The sequence below is a fragment of the Cannabis sativa genome, chromosome 6 (assembly GCF_029168945.1).
Source record: "Cannabis sativa cultivar Pink pepper isolate KNU-18-1 chromosome 6, ASM2916894v1, whole genome shotgun sequence".
NCBI classification, from domain to species: domain Eukaryota; kingdom Viridiplantae; phylum Streptophyta; class Magnoliopsida; order Rosales; family Cannabaceae; genus Cannabis; species Cannabis sativa.
Genome location: NC_083606.1, coordinates 73,812,765 through 73,838,245, shown reverse-complemented (window position 1 = coordinate 73,838,245; position 25,481 = coordinate 73,812,765). Strand labels below are relative to the sequence as shown.

Sequence of the window (25,481 nt, the reverse complement as noted above, 5' to 3'; positions counted from 1 at the left end):
GAGGTTATTCTATTGGCAAGAGTAGTCCTTAATCAATGGAGAAATGCTCAAAAAAAGAGAATGGGTTCTCTACTTGTCCCTTCGGCGTCAAGTATGGAATTGGAGCAATGGGTGAAACCGGTTATGGGGAAGATTAAGGTAAATGTCGATGGTGTAATCTTTGCAAGAGACGGACAATTTGGAGCGGCTGGGGTGGCTCGGGATTATTACCATTAAATATTAAATTTAAATATTTATTTACAACTAAAATTAGACTTAATTATTTATCCCACAAATTACTCTTTAAAAAAACAATAAACCTATTTTATTATTTAACAAAATAAACGCTACAATCATTAACTTTTTGAACAGATACTACATATTAAACCATAATAATAATAATAATAATAATAATAATAATAATAATAATAATAATAATAATAATAATAATATGTGGCTATATATATGGAAAAAGAGAGTAAAGAAAGAATATGTATTGGCTATTTGAATTTCAATAATGGAACCGAAAAATCTAATAAAACCTACTTGCTCTTCTTCTTCATCTTCTTCTTCAACGAAATCTATTTTCAAAGACAACAATGGAAGATCTTGTACGAGTTTCATGGAGAGTGTTAGTTCAAATGAGTTTGTAGACAAGAAAAGTGGTGGTTTAAGGTTAAAGGAGGAGAGTACATATTGTCGTAGAGACAAATACGACAACAAAAATGAAGAGTTTGTTCATGAGTACGAGACCAAACTCAAGTTTACTCATCTTTCTTATCCTAACAACCAACAACACCTCAACTATTATAATGCTCATCATGATGATGGTCATGATGATGATGATGATGATGATGATATTGATGACGATATTGATGATGACGATGATGATGATGATGATGATGATGATTTAGATGATGATGATGATGATGACGATATTGATGGTCATGATGATGATGGTCATGATGATGATGATGATTTAGATGAAGATGAAGATGATGATGATGATTTAGAAGAAGATGGTGATAATGAAGGATTTGATGATGATGATGATGGTGATTATGATGATTATAATGACGATGGTGATTATGATGATGACTAAGCTAGCGGTTGGTTATTTAGGGTTTGTTCCTTGTTGTGTTATGTAATATGTATGTATGCGTGTATATGCATGTTATATCTTAATATCTATATTATATATATGAGTTATATGTTTTTTTATTATTATTATTTATATATGTTTTTAATTTTGTATTATTAGTTGTTTTGTTTTTAATGGTGGAATTGATCTGATTCTGATTTGACCTTTGTAGATCTTGAATTTTATATAGTAAGTGGTATTAATGCAATTATTTTTTATGGTGATTTAATTTTAGTTATATTCAGCAAAAAATGATACACTTGCAGAAACAAATTTGCTTTCCTGTTTTTTCTTTTATCTATCTTTTATCTTATTTTATCTTATTGGTTTAGTCGGACTCTGGTACAACATTCGACCGCGGCTCAGGAAGAATTGCTAATGATTATTTGGGCGATCTGGTATGCCCGTAATGAGTTGGTTTGGCGAGACAAATCGTTGTCAGCAGCGGAGGTTATTCTATTGGCAAGAGTAGTCCTTAATCAATGGAGAAATGCTCAAAAAAGGAGAATGGGTTCTCTACTTGTCCCTTCGGCGTCAAGTATGGAATTGGAGCATTGGGTGAAACCGGTTATGGGGAAGATTAAGGTAAATGTCGATGGTGCAATCTTTGCAAGAGACGGACAATTTGGAGCGGCTGGGGTGGCTCGGGATTATTACCATTAAAAATTAAATTTAAATATTTATTTACAACTAAAATTAGACTTAACTATTTATCCCACAAATTACTCTTTAAAAAACAATAAACTTATTTTATTATTTAACAAAATAAACGCTACAATCATTGACTTTTTGAACAGATACTACATATTAAACCATAATAATAATAATAATAATAATAATAATAGTAATAGTAATATGTGGCTATATATATGAAAAAAGAGAGTAAAGAAAGAATATGTATTGGCTATTTGAATTTCAATAATGGAACCGAAAAATCTAATAAAACCTACTTGCTCTTTTTCTTCATCTTCTTCTTCAACGAAATCTATTTTCAAAGACAACAATGGAAGATCTTGTACGAGTTTCAAGGAGAGTGTTAGTTCAAATGAGTTTGTGGACAAGAAAAGTGGTGGTTTAAGGTTAAAGGATGAGAGTACATATTGTCGTAGAGACAAATACGACAACAAAAATGAAGAGTTTGTTCATGAGTACGAGACCAAACTCAAGTTTACTCATCTTTCTTATCCTAACAACCAACAACACCTCAACTATTATAATGCTCATCATGATGATGGTCATGATGATGATGATGATGATGATGATATTGATGAGGATGATGATGATGATGATATTGATGACGATATTGATGATGACGATGATGATGATGATTTAGATGATGATGATGATGATGATGATATGACGATATTGATGATGATGCATGATGATGATGATGATTTAGATGAAGATGAAGATGAAGATGATGATGATGATTTAGAAGAAGATGGTGATAATGAAGGATTTGATGATGATGATGGTGATTATGATGATTATAATGACGATGGTGATGATGACTAAGCTAGCGGTTGGTTATTTAGGGTTTGTTCCTTGTTTGTTTATGTATGTATGCGTGTATATGCATGTTATATCTTAATATCTATATTATATATATGAGTTATGTTTTTTATTATTATTATTATTTTATATATGTTTTTAATTTTATATTATTAGTTGTTTTGTTTTGAATGGTGGGATTGATCTGATTCTGTTTTGACCTTTGTAGATGTTGAATTTTATGTAGTAATGCAATTATTTTTTATGGTGATTCAATTTTAATTATATTCAGCAAAAAATGATACACTTGCAGAAACAAATTTGCTGTCGTCTTTTCGAATCTCATCTTTAGCTTAATTTAAATTGTTAATTCTAATTTATAATATTAGAATATTTAACCCCTAAATTTACTGTAATTTAATTAGTTAATTACTCACGGCTTGGAAGTTATTACTATTGTAACTCATGTATAAATCTCAAGGCCAAATTATTAATCATTAATTAATTATCACCCAAAAGTAATTATTAGTTAATTATACGAAGAACTTGTTTGGTAGGATTTCCAAAATTGTTTTGGAATAATTAGGGACCGTTTAAAATGAGTTAATAGTAAGAATGGTATAAAATGTGAAATATTACTTGTTTGTTTTGAAAATTTAACCAGTACTCAATAAGATTTAATGAGAATATAATTATATTTATATTTATATTTTTCATCCTAATATTTCCTAATCAAATTATTTAAAACACTTTCATATATTCCAAAAGCCCCTTAATTTATTGGTTAATTAGGTGTAGAACTTTATTTTATTATATTCATTGCTTCCAAAAAAATGAAAAAAAATTACCACAAAACACAAAATCAAACTATTGAAACACACATATGATTAACATTAATAATTATAACTTCTAAACAAAACAAAGATCACTACATCAACAAAGAGATCAAGATCTCATGCTTAAAACATAAATAGAAGAAACCCTAGAGCTAATGATATCAATCATCACGATCATCATCATGATCATAACCACCATCACCATGATGATAGGTGATCATATTAGTGGCATAATAAGGTTCTTTAGGGTAAGCAACATGTTTGAACTTGACTTGAGTTTCATACTCATGAACATACCCATCATTTTTATTATCATATTTATCCTTACGACTATAAGTAACCTCTTCCTTAAACCCTAAACGACCACTCCTTCTATCAACAAACTCATCACAAGACAAATTAAGTGTTTTTGAATGTCGTTGAGGTCTTTCCATTGTCGTTTTTGTAGATGGACTTTGTTGCTGTGTGGAGTTGAGTTGAGTTCTTCATGTCTCTTCCTCTTGATGATGATGATGATGAATAAGAATTATATTGCTTTGAGGGCACTTCTTTGGTGTAGACAAGGCCAGCATATTCAACCGATGAAGGCTTGTGACCTTGTTTGGTGTAATTGTTGTTTTTTCTTAGTGCCATTGATATGAAAATATATATGAAAGAAATAAATAATTATCCCTTAATTTGTTTGAATTAGGGTTTGATGATTTGCTTCTATATATCTATCTATATATATAGTCATAGCCAGTTTGGAAGGGTTCAATCACTTAAAACTGAAATAAATCTAAATTTATAAATAATTTTATTTTATTTATTGTAATTTATATACAAGTAAATAAAATAATTTATTACATTAATGACCGGTATAAATGTAAATTTATTAATTTAATTTAATTTCTTATTAACATTTTCAAGCTAGACTTCTCATTAACCTAGCGGCTTTAATATACATTAAAAAAAATATTCGATATGAAATAAATAAAAATACATATATTTATAGTAGTTTTTTTTATCAATTTAATTATTTAATGAAGAAAAAGAAATGATATATTAAAAAAAAATCAGATATATGATGAGATACGTAATTGATGAGGATTGAGATATGGAAGAATTGTTACGCAATGCATTTATTATGAGTATTCATATCAATGAATTATGATACCTACATATAGGTACCTACTCTAACCATTAATATATAGGCTAATTAGTAATTTTTCCTTTTGCCCTTAAAAATTTCCTTGAATTATTAAGATTATTAAATTTAACGATTTTGTCTAATTTTAGTAAAAAAATTCTAACATTGATAAAAGTTCAGAGGACATGATTAAGTACATATCAAAGTTTGAGGGGTATGATTAGATAGATATCAAAGTCTGGGAAGCATGGTTTAATATATAAACAATCACTGAAACAGTAAAATCAAATGAAATTAGACAAAAGTCCTTAAATTTAACAATCTTAATAGTTCAAGGAGAATTTTTAACGGCCAAAAAAGTTCAAGGAGCATCATTTAGTACATGCCAAAGTTCGAGAGGAAAAATTGCTAAATAGCTGATGAGAACCTGCAACTCAATAAACAGCAACCAGCAACAAAAACAATACACCAGCAGCAGTAAAACTCAAATAACCAATACACCAGCAACAAGAACTCTCAAATATCCAGAACACAATGAGAATGATTCAAATTGTGAGTTGTTATTGAATTGAAACAAACTGAGATCCTCTTCTACACACGGCAGAGAGCTAAGGTAGCTCTCTACTGATACAGTAGAGAATTCTCTATTACAAAATGCATAACCGAAATGAACACTCCTTTCCCATACAAAATACAATTACCCAAAATACCCTTGCCTATGCCAACACATCATTGGTTTTACCTTGCTTACCCATTCTAGCATAGGTAAATTTAATTGGAGGCCTCACATTTGTATCATTACCCCCCCCCCCCAAAATCCCGAACCTTGTCCCCAAGGTTGAAATCCGGAAACTGGGCTGCAATGGTGTCAAACTTCTCCCAAGTAGCTTCGAAAAGAGGCAAATCTTTCCAACGAATCAACACTTCTATAAGAGCTCCTGTAGGTGTAGGCCTTTGACGCACATTCAAAAGTTCAGCAGGTTCGACCAACAACTCCAAATCAGCAGTCAATGTAGGAGGAATGGTAGGAGACGAGTGAGCTGTACCCACCGCAGCACGGAGTTGGCACACATGGAAGACGGGATGAACTGCGTAGGATGTGGGAAGATCCAAATGATAAGCTACGGCACCAATCCTTTTCAGAACAGTAAAGGGCCCATAGAAACGAGCAGCGAGCTTCTCGTTCTTGCGGAGGGCTAAGGACTTCTGTCGGTAAGGACGTAGCTTAAGAAAGACTCGGTCGCCAACCGCAAACTCCACATGTCGACGTGAAGAATCAGCTGCTGCCTTCATCTTGTGTTGAGCATGCAACAAGTGCATTTTGAGGTCATCTAGGAACCCATCTCGTTCTTCCAGATACTGCTCAAGGGCTAAGACCGAAGTGGATCCCTCCAAATACCGGATTAAGGCTGGCGGTTCACGCCCATACAACACCTGGAATGGAGTGCAACCCAAGGAGGAGTGGAAAGTAGTATTGTACCAGTACTCTGCCCAAGACAACCACTTGGCCCATGCCTTAGGCCGATCAGAGGCCAAACAACGAAGGTAAGTCTCAAGGCAACGATTGACCACCTCCGATTGGCCATCAGTTTGAGGGTGGTAGGCGGTGCTATGGCGGAGTTCAGTACCCTGAAGGCGGAACATCTCAGCCCAAAAATGACTGAGAAACACGCGGTCACGATCCGAGACTATGGTCCGAGGAACCCCATGCAACTTGACCACCTGATGAAGGAAGGCTTCTGCAACTGTGCGAGCTGTGAAAGGATGCTTGAGGGCGATAAAGTGACTGTATTTGCTCAAACGATCCACAACCACTAAGATCGTGTCAACTCCTTCCGATTTTGGCAACCCCTCAATAAAATCCATAGTCAAGTCCTCCCAAACCTGGGCGGGAAGATCTAAAGGCTGCAAGAGACCCCCCGGTGACATGGCCAAGTGCTTGTTCCGTTGGCACACTTCCCCACTTGCGCTTTCATACCGACCCAATAAACATCGCCCCGAAGGCGAAGGTAAGTCCGATACTCTCCCGAATGACCACCGATTGGAGAGCTATGGTATTCCCGAAGGAAATGTGGAATCAAGGATGATGTGGCAGCCAAAACAAGTCGTTTCCGATACAACAGACGCTGCTTCTCGAAGGTAAAACCCAAGACATCCTTTCCTTGTTCCAAATCTGCCACTACTCGAGAGAGGAAAGGATCTTGCTTAATTTCTTGTTCAATCACCGTCCAATCCAACCAAGTAGTAGTAGTAAGGATAGAGCATTCGAGAGGCTGCACTCGAGACAAAGCATCCGCAGCTCGGTTACCCACCCCCGGCCGATAATGGATATCAAAATCATACCCCAAAAGTTTGACCAACCATTTCTGATGTTCCGGAGTGACCAATTGTTGTTCCAAGAGGAACTTCAAGCTTTGTTGATCGGTACGGACAATAAAACGACGACCTAGCAAGTATGGCCTCCACTTAAGGACCGCCAACACAATGGCCATTAATTCCTTCTCATAGATGGACTTAAGTTGAGCTCGCGGTTTCAGAATCTGACTGAAGTAAGCAATAGGTCGCCCTTCTTGCATCAAAACCGCTCCTAACCCATATCCGGAGGCATCCGCTTCAACCACAAATGGCTTGGCAAAATCTGGAAGGGCTAACACGGGGATCGTAGTCATTGCTGTTTTGAGAGACTCAAAAGCTTCGGTTGCTGCTGAAGACCAAGCAAAGCTATCCTTCTTCAATTGATCTGTTAGAGGCCGAGCAATAGAACCATAATTCTTGACAAACTTGCGATAATACCCCGTAAGACCAAGGAACCCTTGAAGAGCTTTAATCGAAGTAGGGAGAGGCCACTCCTGTAACACCCCAATTTCCCGAGATGTCACATAGGATAGTCCGTATAAAACAATTTAATAAGATAAAGACAATCAAATACTGCTTTATTGAAAAATATCCAAGCGTGAGATCTCATTGTTTAAAACAAAATACTTTTAGTACTGTAAACTTAAATAAGAACTAGTTAAGTCAAAATAATAGTTCCAAAATGTTTAGCAGTTAAAAACATTAAAAGCAAAATACTGTGCCAGCCCCCTAACATGCGGTCCACGCCTCGAGCTCTTCATTCTCACTGCTTAGCCTTACCCTTACCTGCACACAGAGTACCCGTGAGCTAACGCCCAGTAAGAAGAGCTATGTAGGACATAACCCTCCTAACTAGTTACTTGACATAATTTGCTCTTTTATATTAATCAACAGTAATTCACATTCCATAAATATATCCACAACGCATGTTGTTCTCACATGCACACATCAAGTCTCATACCGCACATTATACTCACATACGATAATCAACTATTCTCTCATGTTGATCAGACATGAGGTAACCTACCCTGCCTTGTGTTATTCTCACACTTGGCATCCAACAGGGCAATTAATTACCATAAGTTGTACTCACCCATGATAATGTTATAACCTGCAAGTGTTATGCTCACACAAGCAGCAAGACCCTAATATTATTCTCGTGCTAATGATGCTCACAAAATATAAGGAAATCACAACACTATCAAATTAAATAACAAACCAACCCAAGTTGTATGCATAACATACACCCTGTGTACAGATGTCCACTCTTCTTACCTCAGTTGCTAAGACCACACTTGCTACCTCGAGCACCTCAACTAATTTCCTTGTTGAGAACAAGATCCTAGACATTCATTAACACAGCAATACACTCAAAATACATTCAAGTATGAATCTCTAAACTCATACAGAAACTTACGTAAAAATACGTAACACATAGGTCCATTTTACTTGTATGACACACCATACATAAGCATTTATTATTTTGATTCACACAAACATATTACATGGACTCAAACAAATATTCTTAACGTAAAACATGAATTCATACAACACATTTTTACGTAAAATTTACTAAAATACTATTTATTCTTATTAAAGTCCAAATAAATAGTTAATTAATCACCAATAATTATAATAAATACCTACAGCAACCAATAAATAATAAAACATATTCCTTTTGATATCATAGACAGTAAATGGTATTTCAAAAATACATTTTACTATTTTAACTACACTTATTTATTTTTCATAATTAACTTAAGCATTAATTAAGTAAATTCATGAAAAATACCAAAATTAATTAAAAACCGAATCTAACTCTTCTAATACACTTTATAATCTGTAATAAGTCATAATTAATTTTCTTTGAATTTTCTAAGCAACCTAGGTATTTTTCATAATTAAAATAAGAAATAACATCAATAATTCATGAAAAATACATAATCGCCTGAAAATTCAATCTACCAATTTTATAACCGTTTATATATCATAATCCATCATATAAAATAAATCTAGATTTTTCTGAGCACTCTAAGTATTTTTCATAATTAATTTAATAAATAACACAAATAATTCATGAAAAATACAAAATTAACCGAAATTTGAATCTACCAATTTTGCAATAGTTTATATCTCATAACTAATCATATAAAATATATTTAGATTTTTCTGAGTAATCTAAGTATTTTTCATAATTAATTTAACAAATAAACCAAATAATTCATAATAAATCAAATAATTGCAAGAAAATTATCAAACTTCATAGTAGGCCTAAGAACACCTAGCACAAGTCAAGAACTGAAAGAAAATCGAAAAATAACCTCCAGAAACCCCTGAACGGAGTGTCGCCGGAGTTCTCGTCGGTTTCGTCGCCGGTAAAGTGTAACTTTGTCTCCGATGGCTCTTGAAGCGTCCTTTCGAATTGGGAAGCTCTCCACAATGCTCAGGACCTCAAAACGATCAAGAAAAGTGGTCCGAGAAGGCAGATCGGGGTTGTCTTCTTCGTTGGCGGTGTACCGCCTTTAATGGAGTCAAAATTTTAGATTTTCGTTTTGGACGTTAAAGCTTCGTTTTCTTACGTCAAAAACAATCCTTAGGGTCCCATGCACTCAAATATAACCTCCCTTGACCCAAGAACAAGCTTAAACACGTTCGAATTCGAGTCCGTAACTAAGCCGCACCTTTGAAGCTTCAAAAATGGCGAATCTTAAAACGACGACTTCCGCCCCTTATACCACGTTAAAAAGCTTCCTTAGGTCGTATATAAGTGATCCCAAACCCCCACGTTCACCCAGGTTTCACTCCGCTTGAAGAAACGAAAATTTTCGGTACCGTATACGCCGTATACGTGCTCTCTCTCTCTCTCTCTCGTTGGTTCTCTGTTTTGGGTGAACGAAAATAGAGTTTAAAACCTAATTTCTATCGTGTTTAAACCCAAGCAAAATATCGCATTGAACCGAAGTGGAGCGATTCCCATTCCACCAAAATAGGCGTTCGGTTCGGTTGAATCGTGTATACGTATCGCATATACTAACTAATAATAATAATAATAATAATAATAATAATAATAATAATAATAATAATAATAATAATAATAATACGATAATAATAATAATAATAATAATAATAATAATAATAATAATAATAATAATAATAATAATAATAATAATAATAATAATAATAATATGTTAATAATAATAATAATAATAATAATAATAATAATAATAATAATAATAATAATAATAATAATAATAATAATATACCCATATAACAATATCCAGACAAATGTATCTATTAGGCATTATACACATGCCAATAAAATCACATATTATATCATCATAAAAATAATTCCATACATATTTAAATCCATAAATATGTAACATAAAAAAAATACTCTCAGCTAAATAAAATTATAAAAATACCCTTTCGGAGTTAGCGGATATTACAATTATCCCCCTCTAAAAGAAAATTTCGTCCCGAAATTTTACTCAAATAATTCTGGATATTGTTCTCGCATATCAGATTCAAGCTCCCAAGTAGCTTCCTCAACCACACTGTTTCTCCATAGGACTTTCACCAGGGTAATTGTCTTATTTCTCAAAATCCTATCCTTTTGATCAAGAATCTTTACCGGACGTTCATTGTAGGACAAATCTTCCTGCAAACCCAGTGTTTCATAGCTCAAAACATGCGATGGGTCTGACACATATTTCCGGAGTTGAGATACATGAAATACATTGTGCACCCCAGATAATGATGGCGGTAAAGCTATTCTATAAGCTACACTGCCCACTCTATCCAATATCTGAAATGGACCAACATATCTGGGACTTAGTTTCCCTCTCTTGCCAAATCTCTTCACCGAGAGTCCTTTTCGTGGTGTCACTCGAAGAAACACATGATCACCCACTTCGAACTCAATGTCCCTCCGCTTCAGGTCTGCGTAAGATTTCTGTCTGCTCTGAGCTGTGATCATTCTAGCCCTGATCTTCTGAATAGCTTCGTTGGTGTGCTGAACTGCATCTGGCCCTAGGAGTTTGTTCTCTCCCAACTCATCCCAATGCAGTGGAGACCTGCATTTTCTTCCATACAACATCTCATAGGGTGCTACCCCGATTGTAGACTGATAGCTGTTGTTGTAAGAAAATTCAATCAAAGGCAGGTATTTGCTCCATGATCCTTGGAAATCTATCACACATGCCCTCAACATATCTTCCAAGATCTGATTTGTTCTCTCAGTCTGACCATCTGTCTCTGGATGATATGCAGTGCTGAACTTCAATCGAGTTCCCATTGCTCTCTGTAAGCTTTCCCAAAAAGACGAAGTGAACCGAGCATCTCGATCACAAACAATAGAATACGGTGCCCCATGTAATCTCACAATCTCATTCACATAAAGTTCAGCAAAATGGTCCATGGAGTAAGTCATGCGTACTGGTAGAAAATGGGCAGATTTTGTATACCTATCAATGACTACCCAAATGGCGTCATGTTGCTTTGTAGTCTTAGGTAATCCAGTCACAAAATCCATGGAAATCTCTTCCCACTTCCATTCAGGGAGCTTCAGTGGTTGTAACAATCCCGCTGGTCTTTGATGCCCTGCTTTAACTTGTTGACATGTTAAGCATTTGGCCACAAATTCAACTACATCCTTTTTCATACCAGGCCACCAATACAATGCTTTTAGGTCATGGTACATTTTAGTGGTCCCGGGATGAACTGAATAAGGTGTAGTATGAGCTTCTACCAATATCCCCTTCTTAAGCTCATCATTATCGGGCACATAAATTCGTCCCTTAAACCGAATTAATCACGTGTCTGATATTTCATAATCTTTGGCGTTACTATCCAAAATTTCTTGCTTTAGTTCACTGAGCTTTTGATCTGTCGTCTGCCCCTCCTTAATTCTTTCTAACAAAGTGGATTGAAGTGTGACCTTTGCAAGTTGTCCTGTAATAAACTCTATACTAGCTCGTTCCATGTCTTCCACTAATTCCCTTGATACTCCTTGTAAAGTGGAAACTAGTCCGGGACCTCTACGGCTGAGTGCATCCGCTACCACATTGGCTTTACCAGGATGGTACATTATCTCGCAGTCGTAGTCTTTGACTAGCTCCAACCATCTCCTCTGCCTCATGTTTAACTCCCTCTGGGTGAAAAAGTACTTTAAACTCTTATGATCGGTGTAGATTTCACATTTCACTCCATAGAGATAATGACGCCAAATTTTTAGTGCAAAAACCACTGCGGCTAACTCTAGGTCATGTGTCGGGTATCTCTGTTCGTATTCTTTTAATTGCCTTGAAGCGTAAGCAATTACCTTCCCTTCTTGCATTAGAACACAACCCAACCCTTGTTTAGATGCATCACAATATACCGCAAATTGTCCCTCTTCTGTTGGTAAACTGAGGATTGGTGCTGAGATAAGTCTATTCTTCAACTCTTGGAAGCTTTGCTCACACTTGTCTGACCAGGAAAATTTTAGATTCTTCCTAGTTAATTCTGTTAAGGGTGTGGCTATCTTTGAGAACCCCTCAACAAACCTTCTATAATAGCCTGCTAAACCCAAAAAGCTTCGAACCTCTGAGGCGGTCTTTGGTCTAGGCCATTCTTTCACTGCAGCAACCTTGGCAGGATCTACTTTTATTCCCCCGTTAGTGACAATGTGGCCCAAAAATGCAACCTCGGACAACCAGAACTCACATTTTTTGTACTTGGCATACAATTGATGTTCTCTCAGTCGCTGCAAGGTCAAGCGTAAGTGCTCCTCATGTTCCTCCTCTGTCTTAGAATAAATCAGTATATCATCTATGAATACAATGACAAACTGATCCAGATATTCCTTGAAGACTCGGTTCATGAGGTCCATAAAAGCTGCTGGGGCATTTGTAAGTCCAAATGACATCACCATGAACTCATAATGCCCGTATCTCGTTCTGAAGGCTGTCTTCGGTATATCTTCATTTTTGATTCTTAACTGATGATACCCTGAACGAAGATCAATCTTAGAAAACACCTTTTTCCCTTGAAGCTGGTCAAACAGATCGTCAATCCTCGGTAGTGGGTACCGATTCTTTATAGTCACCTTGTTCAATTCTCGGTAATCTATGCACATTCTCATAGTACCGTCTTTCTTTTTAACAAATAGAACTGGTGCGCCCCACGGAGAGTAGCTAGGTCTGATAAACCCTAACTTAAGCAATTCTTCCAACTGTATTTTGAGTTCTTTCAATTCAGATGGTGCCATTCTATATGGTGCACGAGAAACTGGTGCTGTCCCGGGCACTAATTCTATCACAAATTCGATTTCTCTGTGTGGTGGTAACCCGGGTAACTCCTCTGGAAATACATCAAGAAACTCAGCAACTACCCGTGTTTCCTCCGGCTTTCTTTCAATTTTCTTGGTGTCATCAACCACATTAACTAGATACCCTAAGCACCCACGCTGCAATAGTTGCCCAGCCTTCATTGCCGAAATAATAGGAGTGCGGGGTTTCTTTCCTACCCCCCTGAACTCGAAAGTCTCTCCATCTTCTGGTGTGAAAACAACTTTCTTTTGCTTGCAGTCAATTGATGCTCCATATTTGGTAAGAAAATCCATGCCCAAGATTACATCAAAATCAAATAAATCTAATACAATCAGGTCTACAAATAATTCTCTACCATCTATCCTGACAGATATACCCCTAAGCCAACTTCTAGAGATTACAACCTCCCCAGATGGTAACATGGTCCCAAACCCCACAGTAAATAATTCACTCGGTGCATTTATATGATTTACAATTGTGCTAGCAATAAAGGAATGAGTTGCACCAGAATCAAACAAAACTTTACAAGTGGTGTTGGCCATAAGAATCTGACCTGATACAACCGAAGGACTGGCCTCAGCTTCTGCTTGAGTGATGGCAAAAACTCTGGCTGGAACATACTTGTCATCTTTCTTGGGTTCTGCTCTGTTCCCAGTCTGTCCCCACAGTGGGCAATTGCGTTTGATGTGTCCTTCTTTTCCACATTTGTAGCATGCTTTTGCGCGACACTCGCCGAGATGACGTTTGGTACATTTAGGGCATTCTGGAATGTTTCGCCCACTGCTGCCATTAAATCGTTGGTCGTTATCACTTTTGTACCTCTTGTCTTGACTTGGCTGCCCGGACTGGTCCTGTCCCCGTTTCTTGTGGTCATTAGAATTGGCTCCACCTTTCTTAGATTCTCTCCTGGCAGCATTTTCCTTCCAAATTTTGTTTTCACTCCGCTCAGCCGTAAGAGCCATTTCGACAACTTGAGCATAACTGAATTGACCCCTTGACACAATTTCCACATCTCGAGCAACCATTGGTTTCAGGCCCTCCACAAATCGATGTGCTCGCACTCTATCAGTAGGTACCAGATCTGGAGCAAATTTCGCCAATCTATCAAATTTTTGTGCATACTCAGTCACAGTAAGACTCCCTTGGACTAACCCAGTAAATTCATCGACCTTTGCTGCTAGAACTGCTGAGTTATAATACTTCTCATTAAAGACCCTTTTGAAATCGTCCCAGTTCATGGTATCTACATCCTTTGTTTGTTCCACCACCTCCCACCAGATACGAGCATCTTTCCTCAGCATGTAAGATGCACACTTCACTCGGTCATTCCCATCCACCCTTAGCATCTGCAAAATGCTTTCTATGCGACTTATCCACTCCTCAGCCACTACCGGGTCTATGCCTCCCTCAAACTCAGGTGGGTGTTGTTTTCGAAATCTCTCTGCTAACAACTCATGTCTAGCCTCCGTAGCAGGATATACCACCGCGGTCGGTGGGTCTCTATTTTCTCGCATCTTGCCTTATTTGACCGGCGGCTCCGGTTGACGTCTCGCCCGACGAAGTTCTTCGTCCTGCCTATGAATGATTCCTTCCAGTGCGGCAATGCGCTCTTCCCATCCCTGTGGTGCTTGAGGTGGTTCATTGATCCCTCCATCATCTCGGCCTTGGCCTTGGCCTCGACCTCGACCTCGACCTCGACCCACTCTAACTGACCTTCTAGGAGGCATTTCTAAACTCCTGAACCACACAAACCAATACACATCAAGATCATTTTGATCATCAATTTTACATGAAAATAATGTTACCCTCTCGCATGCAGAAATTTAAGGCAACTTAATTATAAGTAATAACCACTTACAGTACAGTGAGTCGAGCTCGTCTCATGGCGGTGAACTTTACATGTTAGGGCTAACCACATTCTTTAGGACCGTATTGCTCTGGTACCATATTGTAACACCCCGATTTCCCGAGATGTCACATAGGATAGTCCGTATAAAACAATTTAATAAGATAAAGACAATCAAATACTGCTTTATTGAAAAATATCCAAGCATGAGATCTCATTGTTTAAAACAAAATACTTTTAGTACTGTAAACTTAAATAAGAACTAGTTAAGTCAAAATAATAGTTCCAAAATGTTTAGCAGTTAAAAACATTAAAAGCAAAATACTGTGCCAGCCCCCTAACATGCGGTCCACGCCTCGAGCTCTTCATTCTCACTGCTTAGCCTTACCCTTACCCTCGCACACAGAGTACCCGTGAGCTAACGCCCAGTAAGAAGAGCTATGTAGGACATAACCCTCCTAACTAGTTACTTGACATAATTTGCTCTTTTATATTAATCAACAGTAATTCACATTCCATAAATATATCCACAACGCATGTTGTTCTCACATGCACACATCAAGTCTCATACCGCACATTATACTCACATACGATAATCAACTATTCTCTCATGTTGATCAGACATGAGGTAACCTACCCTGCCTTGTGTTATTCTCACACTTGGCATCCAACAGGGCAATTAATTACCATAAGTTGTACTCACCCATGATAATGTTATAACCTGCAAGTGTTATGCTCACACAAGCAGCAAGACCCTAATATTATTCTCGTGCTAATGATGCTCACAAAATATAAGGAAATCACAACACTATCAAATTAAATAACAAACCAACCCAAGTTGTATGCATAACATACACCCTGTGTACAGATGTCCACTCTTCTTACCTCAGTTGCTAAGACCACACTTGCTACCTCGAGCACCTCAACTAATTTCCTTGTTGAGAACAAGATCCTAGACATTCATTAACACAGCAATACACTCAAAATACATTCAAGTATGAATCTCTAAACTCATACAGAAACTTACGTAAAAATACGTAACACATAGGTCCATTTTACTTGCATGACACACCATACATAAGCATTTATTATTTTGATTCACACAAACATATTACATGGACTCAAACAAACATTCTTAACGTAAAACATGAATTCATACAACACATTTTTACGTAAAATTTACTAAAATACTATTTATTCTTATTAAAGTCCAAATAAATAGTTAATTAATCACCAATAATTATAATAAATACCTACAGCAACCAATAAATAATAAAACATATTCCTTTTGATATCATAGACAGTAAATGGTATTTCAAAAATACATTTTACTATTTTAACTACACTTATTTATTTTTCATAATTAACTTAAGCATTAATTAAGTAAATTCATGAAAAATACCAAAATTAATTAAAAACCGAATCTAACTCTTCTAATACACTTTATAATCTGTAATAAGTCATAATTAATTTTCTTTGAATTTTCTAAGCAACCTAGGTATTTTTCATAATTAAAATAAGAAATAACATCAATAATTCATGAAAAATACATAATCGCCTGAAAATTCAATCTACCAATTTTATAACCGTTTATATATCATAGTCCATCATATAAAATAAATCTAGATTTTTCTGAGCACCCTAAGTATTTTTCATAATTAATTTAATAAATAACACAAATAATTCATGAAAAATACAAAATTAACCGAAATTTGAATCTACCAATTTTGCAATAGTTTATATCTCATAACTAATCATATAAAATAGAGTAATTTGCGGCAAAACCCCCCCAACTATCAATTTACTTGCAAAAAACCATCCAACCTCATATTTTGGTGGGAAAACCATCCAAAGTACTGTTCCGTTTACATTTTTAAGGTGTCTTCTGTCCAGTCTCGTTAAGTCCTAATTTTGCCCACGTGGCAATGACAAGTCACTAAAAAATTATCCTATGTGGCCATATTTTACAAAATAAAAATAAAACTTTAAGAGTAATTTGCGGCAAAACTCCCCCAACTATCAATTTACTTGCAAAAAACCATCCAAAAATCTTTAAGGTTGGATGGTTTTTTGCAAGTAAATTGATAGTTGGGGGAGTTTTGCCGCAAATTACTCTTAAATTTTTTATTTTTATTTTTATTTTTATTTTGTAAAATATGGCCACGTAGGATAATTTTTTAGTGACGTGTCATTGTCACGTGGGCAAAATTAGGACTTAATGAGGCTAAATAGACGGCACCTTAAAAATGTAAACGAAACAGTACTTTGGAGGGTTTTCCCACCAACATATGAGGTTGGATGGTTTTTTGTAAGTAAATTGATAGTTTAGGGGGTTTCGCCGCAAATTACTCTATAAAATATATTTAGATTTTTCTGAGTAATCTAAGTATTTTTCATAATTAATTTAACAAATAAACCAAATAATTCATAATAAATCAAATAATTGCAAGAAAATTATCAAACTTCATAGTAGGCCTAAGAACACCTAGCACAAGTCAAGAACTGAAAGAAAATCGAAAAATAACCTCCAGAAACCCCTGAACGGAGTGTCGCCGGAGTTCTCTCGGTTTCGTCGCCGGTAAAGTGTAACTTTGTCTCCGATGGCTCTTGAAGCGTCCTTTCGAATTGGGAAGCTCTCCACAATGCTCAGGACCTCAAAACGATCAAGAAAAGTGGTCCGAGAAGGCAGATCGGGGTTGTCTTCTTCGTTGGCGGTGTACCGCCTTTAATGGAGTCAAAATTTTGGATTTTCGTTTTGGACGTTAAAGCTTCGTTTTCTTACGTCAAAAACAATCCTTAGGGTCCCATGCACTCAAATATAACCTCCCTTGACCCAAGAACAAGCTTAAACACGTTCGAATTCGAGTCCGTAACTAAGCCGCACCTTTGAAGCTTCAAAAATGGCGAATCTTAAAACGACGACTTCCGCCCCTTATACCACGTTAAAAAGCTTCCTTAGGTCGTATATAAGTGATCCCAAACCCCCACGTTCACCCAGGTTTCACTCCGCTTGAAGAAACGAAAATTTTCGGTACCGTATACGCCGTATACGTGCTCTCTCTCTCTCTCTCTCGTTGGTTCTCTGTTTTGGGTGAACGAAAATAGAGTTTAAAACCTAATTTCTATCGTGTTTAAACCCAAGCAAAATATCGCATTGAACCGAAGTGGAGCGATTCCCATTCCACCAAAATAGGCGTTCGGTTCGGTTGAATCGTGCATACGTATCGCATATACTAACTAATAATAATAATAATAATAATAATAATAATAATAATAATAATAATAATAATAATAATAATAATAATAATAATAATAATCATACGATAATAATAATAATAATAATAATAATAATAATAATAATAATAATAATAATAATAATAATAATAATAATAATAATAATAATAATAATAATATACCCATATAACAATATCCAGACAAATGTATCTATTAGGCATTATACACATGCCAATAAAATCACATATTATATCATCATAAAAATAATTCCATACATATTTATGGATATAAATATGTAACATAAAAAAAATACTCTCAGCTAAATAAAATTATAAAAATACCCTTTCGGAGTTAGCGGATATTACAACTCCAACATGGCTTTGATCTTTGTATCATCCACCGCAACCCCTTGGCCACTCACCACATGTCCCAAGTACTCAATCCGTCGTTGTCCAAACGAACACTTCTTCCTATTAGCAAAAAACTGATGCTTGAGGAGAGTTTGAAGCACGAGCTCAAGGTGCTGTAAGTGTGTAACTTCGTCGGGACTATAAACCAGGATGTCATCAAAGAACACCAAAACACAATCTCGCAGCCAAGGCTTGAATAGCGCGTTCATCTGAGATTGGAAGGTGGCCGGAGCATTAGTAAGACCAAATGGCATGACCAAAAACTCATAATGGCCCTCATGAGTGCGAAATGCCGTCTTGTGGACATCTTCAGGCCGCACCCTGATTTGATGGTAACCTGAGCGCAGATCAATTTTGGAGAACACTTGAGCACCATGTAATTCATCTAAGAGTTCATCAATGACCGGTATGGGAAACTTATCTGGAATTGTGGCTCGATTAAGGGCACGGTAGTCCACACAGAACCGCCAACTACCGTCCTTCTTTTTGACCAACAACACCGGGCTAGAGAAGGGGCTGGTGCTATCTTGGATGATCTTGGCGCCTTTCATTTGGTCAATCAACCGCTCAATCTCATCCTTAGTGATCTGGGGGTATCTATACGGCCGAACACTAACTGGAGCTGCATCTGGGCGTAAAGTAATAGCATGATCATGTTGTCGAGGTGGTGGTAAAGTCCGGGGCTCCTCAAACACTGCTGTATATCGCTGCAACAAAGCGGAGATAGCTTCGGAAGGTTTTTCCTCTGCAGCCACCACCGCCGAATAGCCTAGCTCCACCCAAACCCCCAGTTTTTCTGATTGTAAGGTTGCCATTAAAGTCTTCAAAGAAACCGGTGTCTTGTGTAAGGTGGGATCCCCTTGTAGAACCACCCGTTGATTACCGAGATTGAATTCCATAGTATGCTCTTGCCAATGATGGGTGGTTTTCTGTAAAGTATTCAACCATTGTACTCCCAAAATCACATCTGTATTACCCAAGGGAAGTGGAAGGAAATCATCCACAATGTTAATGCTTTGCAAAGTCAGCGGAACGCCTCGGCAAACCCCCGTGCCTTTAATCGCTTGTCCACTACCCAACTGAACCCCATAAGCTTCCGTGCTTGTAATGGGCAGCTCCAACTTGGTGGCCAAGTCCACCGTAACAAAGTTGTGGGTTGCCCCACTATCAACTAACACCACCACATCATGACCAAGGATAGACCCCAACATCTTCATCGTCTTCGGAGGGGTTAATCCCACCACCGAATGCAACGACACCTCCACAGTTTGGGCTTCCGTCGCTGCCTCCATTGGCGGTAGTCCAACCATTTTAGCAATTAAATCATCCGGAGGCTCATCTTGGGCTTCATCTTGTACCACAATCACCACCAGTTCCGCTTCTTTGCATTCATGTCCTCGAAACCAGCGTCCATCGCACTTGAAACAAACACCCCTTGCTTTCTTTTCTCTCAATTCAGCCTCGGTGAATCGTTTGAAGTGGGTCGGAGAAGATGTTGATGAAGCTGAAGTGGATTTACTTTGAACCGAAGTAGTAGAGTAAGTTGGTGAAGTGATCATGTGAGGTGCACGTGATTCTGGAAGAATTAGAGAATTGGGCCGACTGTTAAATGGTCTATTTGACCCAACTTTATGACCCCTCACCAAAGCTTGATTGGCTTCAATAGATTCAGATAATTCCATGGCCCTAATTAAGCCATTTGGATGCAAGAGTCGTAATGGACCTTGTATATCCATTTTGAGCCCATTAACATATGCAGCTTGCAATCCCTAGTCACCCATCGTTCCCATAGCAGCAGCCAACGATTCAAACTTCTGACGATAATCTTGCACCGATTCCGTTTGGCGGAGAGCGAAGAACCGGTCATAAATTGTTCCCTCATAAGCGGATCGAAACCGGCGGAGGAGCATCGCTTTCAATTCCTCCCACGAGCCGATGGTATGCCTGGAATTCTCCCAACGGAACCAGTTAAGAGCCGCCCCCTCTAAGCACAAAATCGCAGCTTCTAATTGCTCCGCCGGCGTCAATCTCTGCAACCTGAAATATCGGTCAGCCCTGTAAGTCCATTCATCGGGATCTTCGCTGGAGTACACAGGTAGCTCAATCTTTCTTGCCCGAAACTCCGAACGCCTTCCTCCGTCTCCATCTTGCCCGTTCGACCCTACCACTGCCGGCGATGGTGGTCGTTCGTTTACAGAACGTCGACCTGAGCTCTACGTCGGCGCCTGGCTCTCCCGGAGTGCACACATCTCGTCGGCCATACTCGCTTGACCATTCAAGCACAATCGGATCTGCTCAGCTAGTCCCGTGACTGTTCGATCCTGTGATTCCTTGAACTCTCCGAGGATCAATTTGATGTTATGAATATCTTGCTTTACACTGTCCAGCCCTTCTTCGATCCCTTCTACCTTCTTCTCCATTCTCGTCGACGGCATCCACCAGGTCCGGCCGGCTCTGATACCAAATGATGAGAACCTGCAACTCAATAAACAGCAACCAGCAACAAAAACAATACACCAGCAGCAGTAAAACTCAAATAACCAATACACCAGCAACAAGAACTCTCAAATATCCAAAACACAATGAGAATGATTCCAATTGTGAGTTGTTATTGAATTGAAACAAACTGAGATCCTCTTCTACACACGGCAGAGAGCTAAGGTAGCTCTCTACTGATGCAGTAGAGAATTCTCTATTACAAAATGCATAACCGAAATGAACACTCCTTTCCCATACAAAAGGTAGCTCACAACTAAGTACAATTACCCAAAATACCCTTGCCTATGCCAACACATCATTGGTTTTACCTTGCTTACCCCTTCTAGCATAGGTAAATTTAATTGGAGGCCTCACATTTGTATCATTAGCCTAATATATATTCTTCTTTAATTGCTTTCAAAAAATATTCTTCTTGATTTTCTATCTTTATTCATAAATAAAAATTAAATCTTTCAAAAAAAAAAAAAGATAATAAATTAATACGTACGTTAAAAAACAACTAATTTTCTTGATCATTAAGTTTCTTTCCTTTCTTTTTCTCAACCTAGTGTTGTTTGATAGATGTTCAAGATAGGCCTCTTCATCAACAACTTGTTAGACATCTTCCTTGGTTTGGGCCTCACCAAGTTCATGAGCTTCAAAAACTTGTTGGGCCATTTTATTGTCCAAATCAAGTTTTTTTAACACTATTGGTCATCACCATTTTCATCACAATGTTTATTATCATTATAGTAGCCTTCAAAATCATATTCCTCATATTCTTCATCATTTAATTTAAGAGTTCCCTCTAAAAAACCTGGATTGACTACAACATTCATATATAGGCACATAAACATCATCAGCAACCTCTTCAATTATACACTTATAGTGCACTAGAAATATATCAACAATTCTATATTTCTTTCTTTCCATATCAATTTCATTTCTTTTATATCTTCATCTGAACCCAACATGGTGCCATCTTTCACAAGCTTCCCACGTGGCCTCCACCAAAATCCAATTGGCAACTCACAGCCTAATGACTTTGCTATATGTGTTCCAATTCAAATTTATTGAAGTTTCACTCTCACAATAATCAAAATAATTTAACTTGCCCCCCTCATATTTTTTCTCTTCAAAGTTGGTGTACCATCTTCCACAGTGATGTATTACAATTGTGAATAAGTCAGCCTTCAAGTCTGCCATAAAAATATAAAATACTTTAGCATCAAAATGACCAATAAAAACAAAAAAAGACACCTGCCCAAAGCATATATTCCTTTCAAACACAATCAAATAGATTTCAAAATAATTACTCACACAGTGCACATGTAAAACTACACTCTATCCAAACACTACTACCCCACATGACTTTAATACACTAAACTAACAACTCAAAATAAAATAATACTAAAATAATACCTGTTGACCGAGGTTTTCGGCAACTAGTAAAATATGAATGTAATGATGAGCTGTAAGAAAGCGAGATGAAGACTTTTTACGTGGTTGGGGCGTTAATGAGCCTTAGTCCACGAGCCACTGCTATTTATGGATATCTTTAATACAGATTCTACACTTGGGAGAATGTTTCTCTCTTTAATACAAAGAATGTTCTTGGTGAGTTTTTTCTCTTCTTGCTCTTGAGCAGCCAAGATTCTCCGACCCCATTAAATGAGCTTTGAGGGGGTATTTATAGTGTTTTGGTGGGGTAATCCCTAGAATTGTTCTTACATATGTGTCTGTAAGTATCCATAAAGTTGGGCATTTCCGATGAATATACCATGGGTGATGCATGGTCAAATCCCTAGGTGCTGTAGGGTTTTTATGGAGAATGTCCTTTTTGTCTTATGATTGACGTGACTCTTCGCAGAGTAGCCGTCGCTAGACTTAAATGATCATTACTGTAGCGCTGCTGTTTGGGGGTTGTGCCGTCAGACTTTATTGCGTGTTACAGTCCCAACACGCTTCCTCCCATGCAGCATTAAATGCGACTTGATTTCTCGGGAGAGACCTGACACCTCCCGGAGTGCCTTCAAGCTATGCTCGCTTCCGGGAGTACCTTGTACTCCGGGTACATCTTCCGGGACCCATGCGAATAGCGCTTCCTGGTGTCATAAAAAGACTTAGCAGTTCTTCTCAAGTAATTTGGTCCACGTGTCCCCTCTTGACTGGTCCACGTATATTGGGCGATTTTAGGAGCAACATTTACCCCCCAAGCCTTGTTTACTTAGTAAAAATAAACCAAGGCTTGTTCAAGTGTCTCCAGTTGGCCCCTCGTTTCCCCAGCTCGAGCCTCGAGCGCGTGGGGGCACATTAAATGATGTTATTTAATGCGACAATACGTTTGTTCGCAGGAATGTTTCCAGCCGCCTCCTCGGTCTTATGATACGACTTGGGGGCGCGTGAAGGTGTGTCTAATAATGGCATTAAATGCAGTGATTCACTTTTGCAGAGGTCGATTCGTTTCACGCCCCATGATTGATGCGGCGCATTGATGGTGTCAGGCGGATACTCAAACGTTTGCACCGCCTTAATGGTAGATTGATCTAGCCCGTTGATCTTTTGGGAATTCGAATCGTGCGTTTCCCCTGCCGTACGATTGGTAGGTGAAGACGCCTGTTCCTCATGCACTTTTGCCTATAAAAGCCACCACCTTTCCTTCATTTCGGTTACTTTCCATTCCTTACCATTTTTGCTTGAATTTCTCAGAGAGAAAATTCCTCGAAGTAGCACAAACTGCCCTAACACTTAAACACTTCCTGTAATTTTCCAGTGTTTGGTTTTGCCAGTGCTTCTCAACTCTCGCTCAATCATACCCAGTACCCCCAGTTCAACAATCAACTGTAAGTTTTTTGCATCTTTAGATAATAACATGCTTACATTTATTTTGTTTGTTTTCTGGGTTCGCACTTAGAGATTTCTGGAGTGTGAGTGTTTGAGTTCTTCGAGTTCTGCTTTACGTTTTACTGTATTAGTTGTAGAGTCGCCACTGTCATGCCTCTGTTGTAGGCGTACAGTTTTGTTTGAAGAAGGCCGTGTATCCTTCGTTTAGCAATTGCTTAGGGCATAGGAAGACTTTTCTCTTTTCTTTTCCTTTTTGCAAAACCACTTTTACTGCGATTTTACTGCACCCGACACTTGTTCAGGGATCCTCTTTTGAGTTTCCCAGGTGACACGTGTCCGGAGGGGGCCTCTTTCCAGCGGTTAGGGGACCCCCACTCCCTTTTTTTCTGATTTAGGGTTTGGTATGGAGCCTAACTGCTGGGTTTTTTTTTTTTATCTCTTTTGTTTTTCTCAGAGCATAACATGTCTGCTTCCGGCTCGAAGTCTTCGAAGAAGAAAGGGAAAAACATTGCCACCCTGGAGGAGGTTTCTCTGGGACCTGTTGCCCAGGAAGGGTACAAGTCCCGCGCCACTGGCTGGGAAGCGGCCGAGCTTCGATCGACCCTGACCTGCCCTCACCAGCTAGAGAACATCATTAATGTGGCTGGGATCAAACCCTCTACCTCAGGGACCTTCCACCGGCCTCCTCGTGACTCGGAGACGCCCAACCTCAACTATGATGGCTTCGGGGCTTGGAGTCAGACCCATCTGATGGCCGGTGCAATGCTCCCGCTCCAGGATTATTTTGTTAATTTTCTTGTATTTGTCGGCCTTGCGCCATACCAACTTATTCCTCAAGCTTACCGCCTGCTCTCAGGCTTATTTATTTTTTACTCCGCGCGCGGCTGGGGGTCTCCCAGCCCGGCGGAGATTTTATATTTTTATGAACTTGTATCCGTCCCCAAGAAAGGGGACAAACTTAAGGACGGTTTTTATGGGTTCCGGATCCACCCTGCTAACGAAGGGGTGGTTCCGTATAATAGGCAGACTCATGTTAAGGAGTACCGCCACCGATTTTTCTTCTCCTCCGGTTTTAGGGCCGTGGACCATCCGGAGCTTCTCACGGAGTGGGTGCGGATCCCACCTTACCAGCGGACGCTCACCACTCAGGCTTTCCTTCGAAGGGCCCAAGCCTTCGCCTCCTACGACCATGCCGATCTTGACGTCGGGGGCCTGGTCACCACGGAGAATTGCAGAAAGGCTAAACTTATCCTTTCCCACCAATCCGTGGATGACTCCAACCTCTCCAAGGTTATCTGCCCTAACGTGAGGGCGCCGGTCGCGGAGAAGGCCTTCCGGGATGAGCTCATTGCTACGGCAGAGAAGAAGTACCAAGATTATCTCTACCGGAAGGCCCAGGAGAAGGCGTATTCTAGTGCCCAGGCTGCCTC

General features: G+C 38.3%; 2 protein-coding genes across 2 annotated transcripts; both read left to right on the top strand.

Moving 5' to 3' along the window:
• Nucleotides 1–496: 496 nt before the first annotated feature.
• LOC115695564 (uncharacterized) lies at nt 497–1,081 on the top strand. The gene is made up of 2 exons (XM_030622621.2): nt 497–809; nt 969–1,081. The coding sequence occupies exons 1-2, from the start codon at nt 497–499 to the stop codon at nt 1,079–1,081; spliced, it is 426 nt and encodes a 141-aa protein (XP_030478481.2).
• A 960-nt stretch (nt 1,082–2,041) lies between these two features.
• LOC133039435 (uncharacterized) lies at nt 2,042–2,635 on the top strand. The gene is made up of 2 exons (XM_061118341.1): nt 2,042–2,354; nt 2,532–2,635. Exons 1-2 carry the CDS (start codon nt 2,042–2,044, stop codon nt 2,633–2,635), a joined length of 417 nt encoding a protein of 138 aa, XP_060974324.1.
• The last annotated feature ends 22,846 nt before the right edge of the window (nt 2,636–25,481 follow it).

Bases quoted from the DNA above. Each gene is read 5' to 3' on its own strand.
- LOC115695564 (XM_030622621.2), top strand. From the start codon at position 497: ATGGAACCGAAAAATCTAATAAAACCTACTTGCTCTTCTTCTTCATCT. The intron at 810-968 runs GTCATGATGATG...ATTTAGATGAAG, and splicing joins TAATGCTCATCATGATGATG to ATGAAGATGATGATGATGAT.
- LOC133039435 (XM_061118341.1), top strand. From the start codon at position 2,042: ATGGAACCGAAAAATCTAATAAAACCTACTTGCTCTTTTTCTTCATCT. The intron at 2,355-2,531 runs GTCATGATGATG...ATGAAGATGAAG, and splicing joins TAATGCTCATCATGATGATG to ATGAAGATGATGATGATGAT.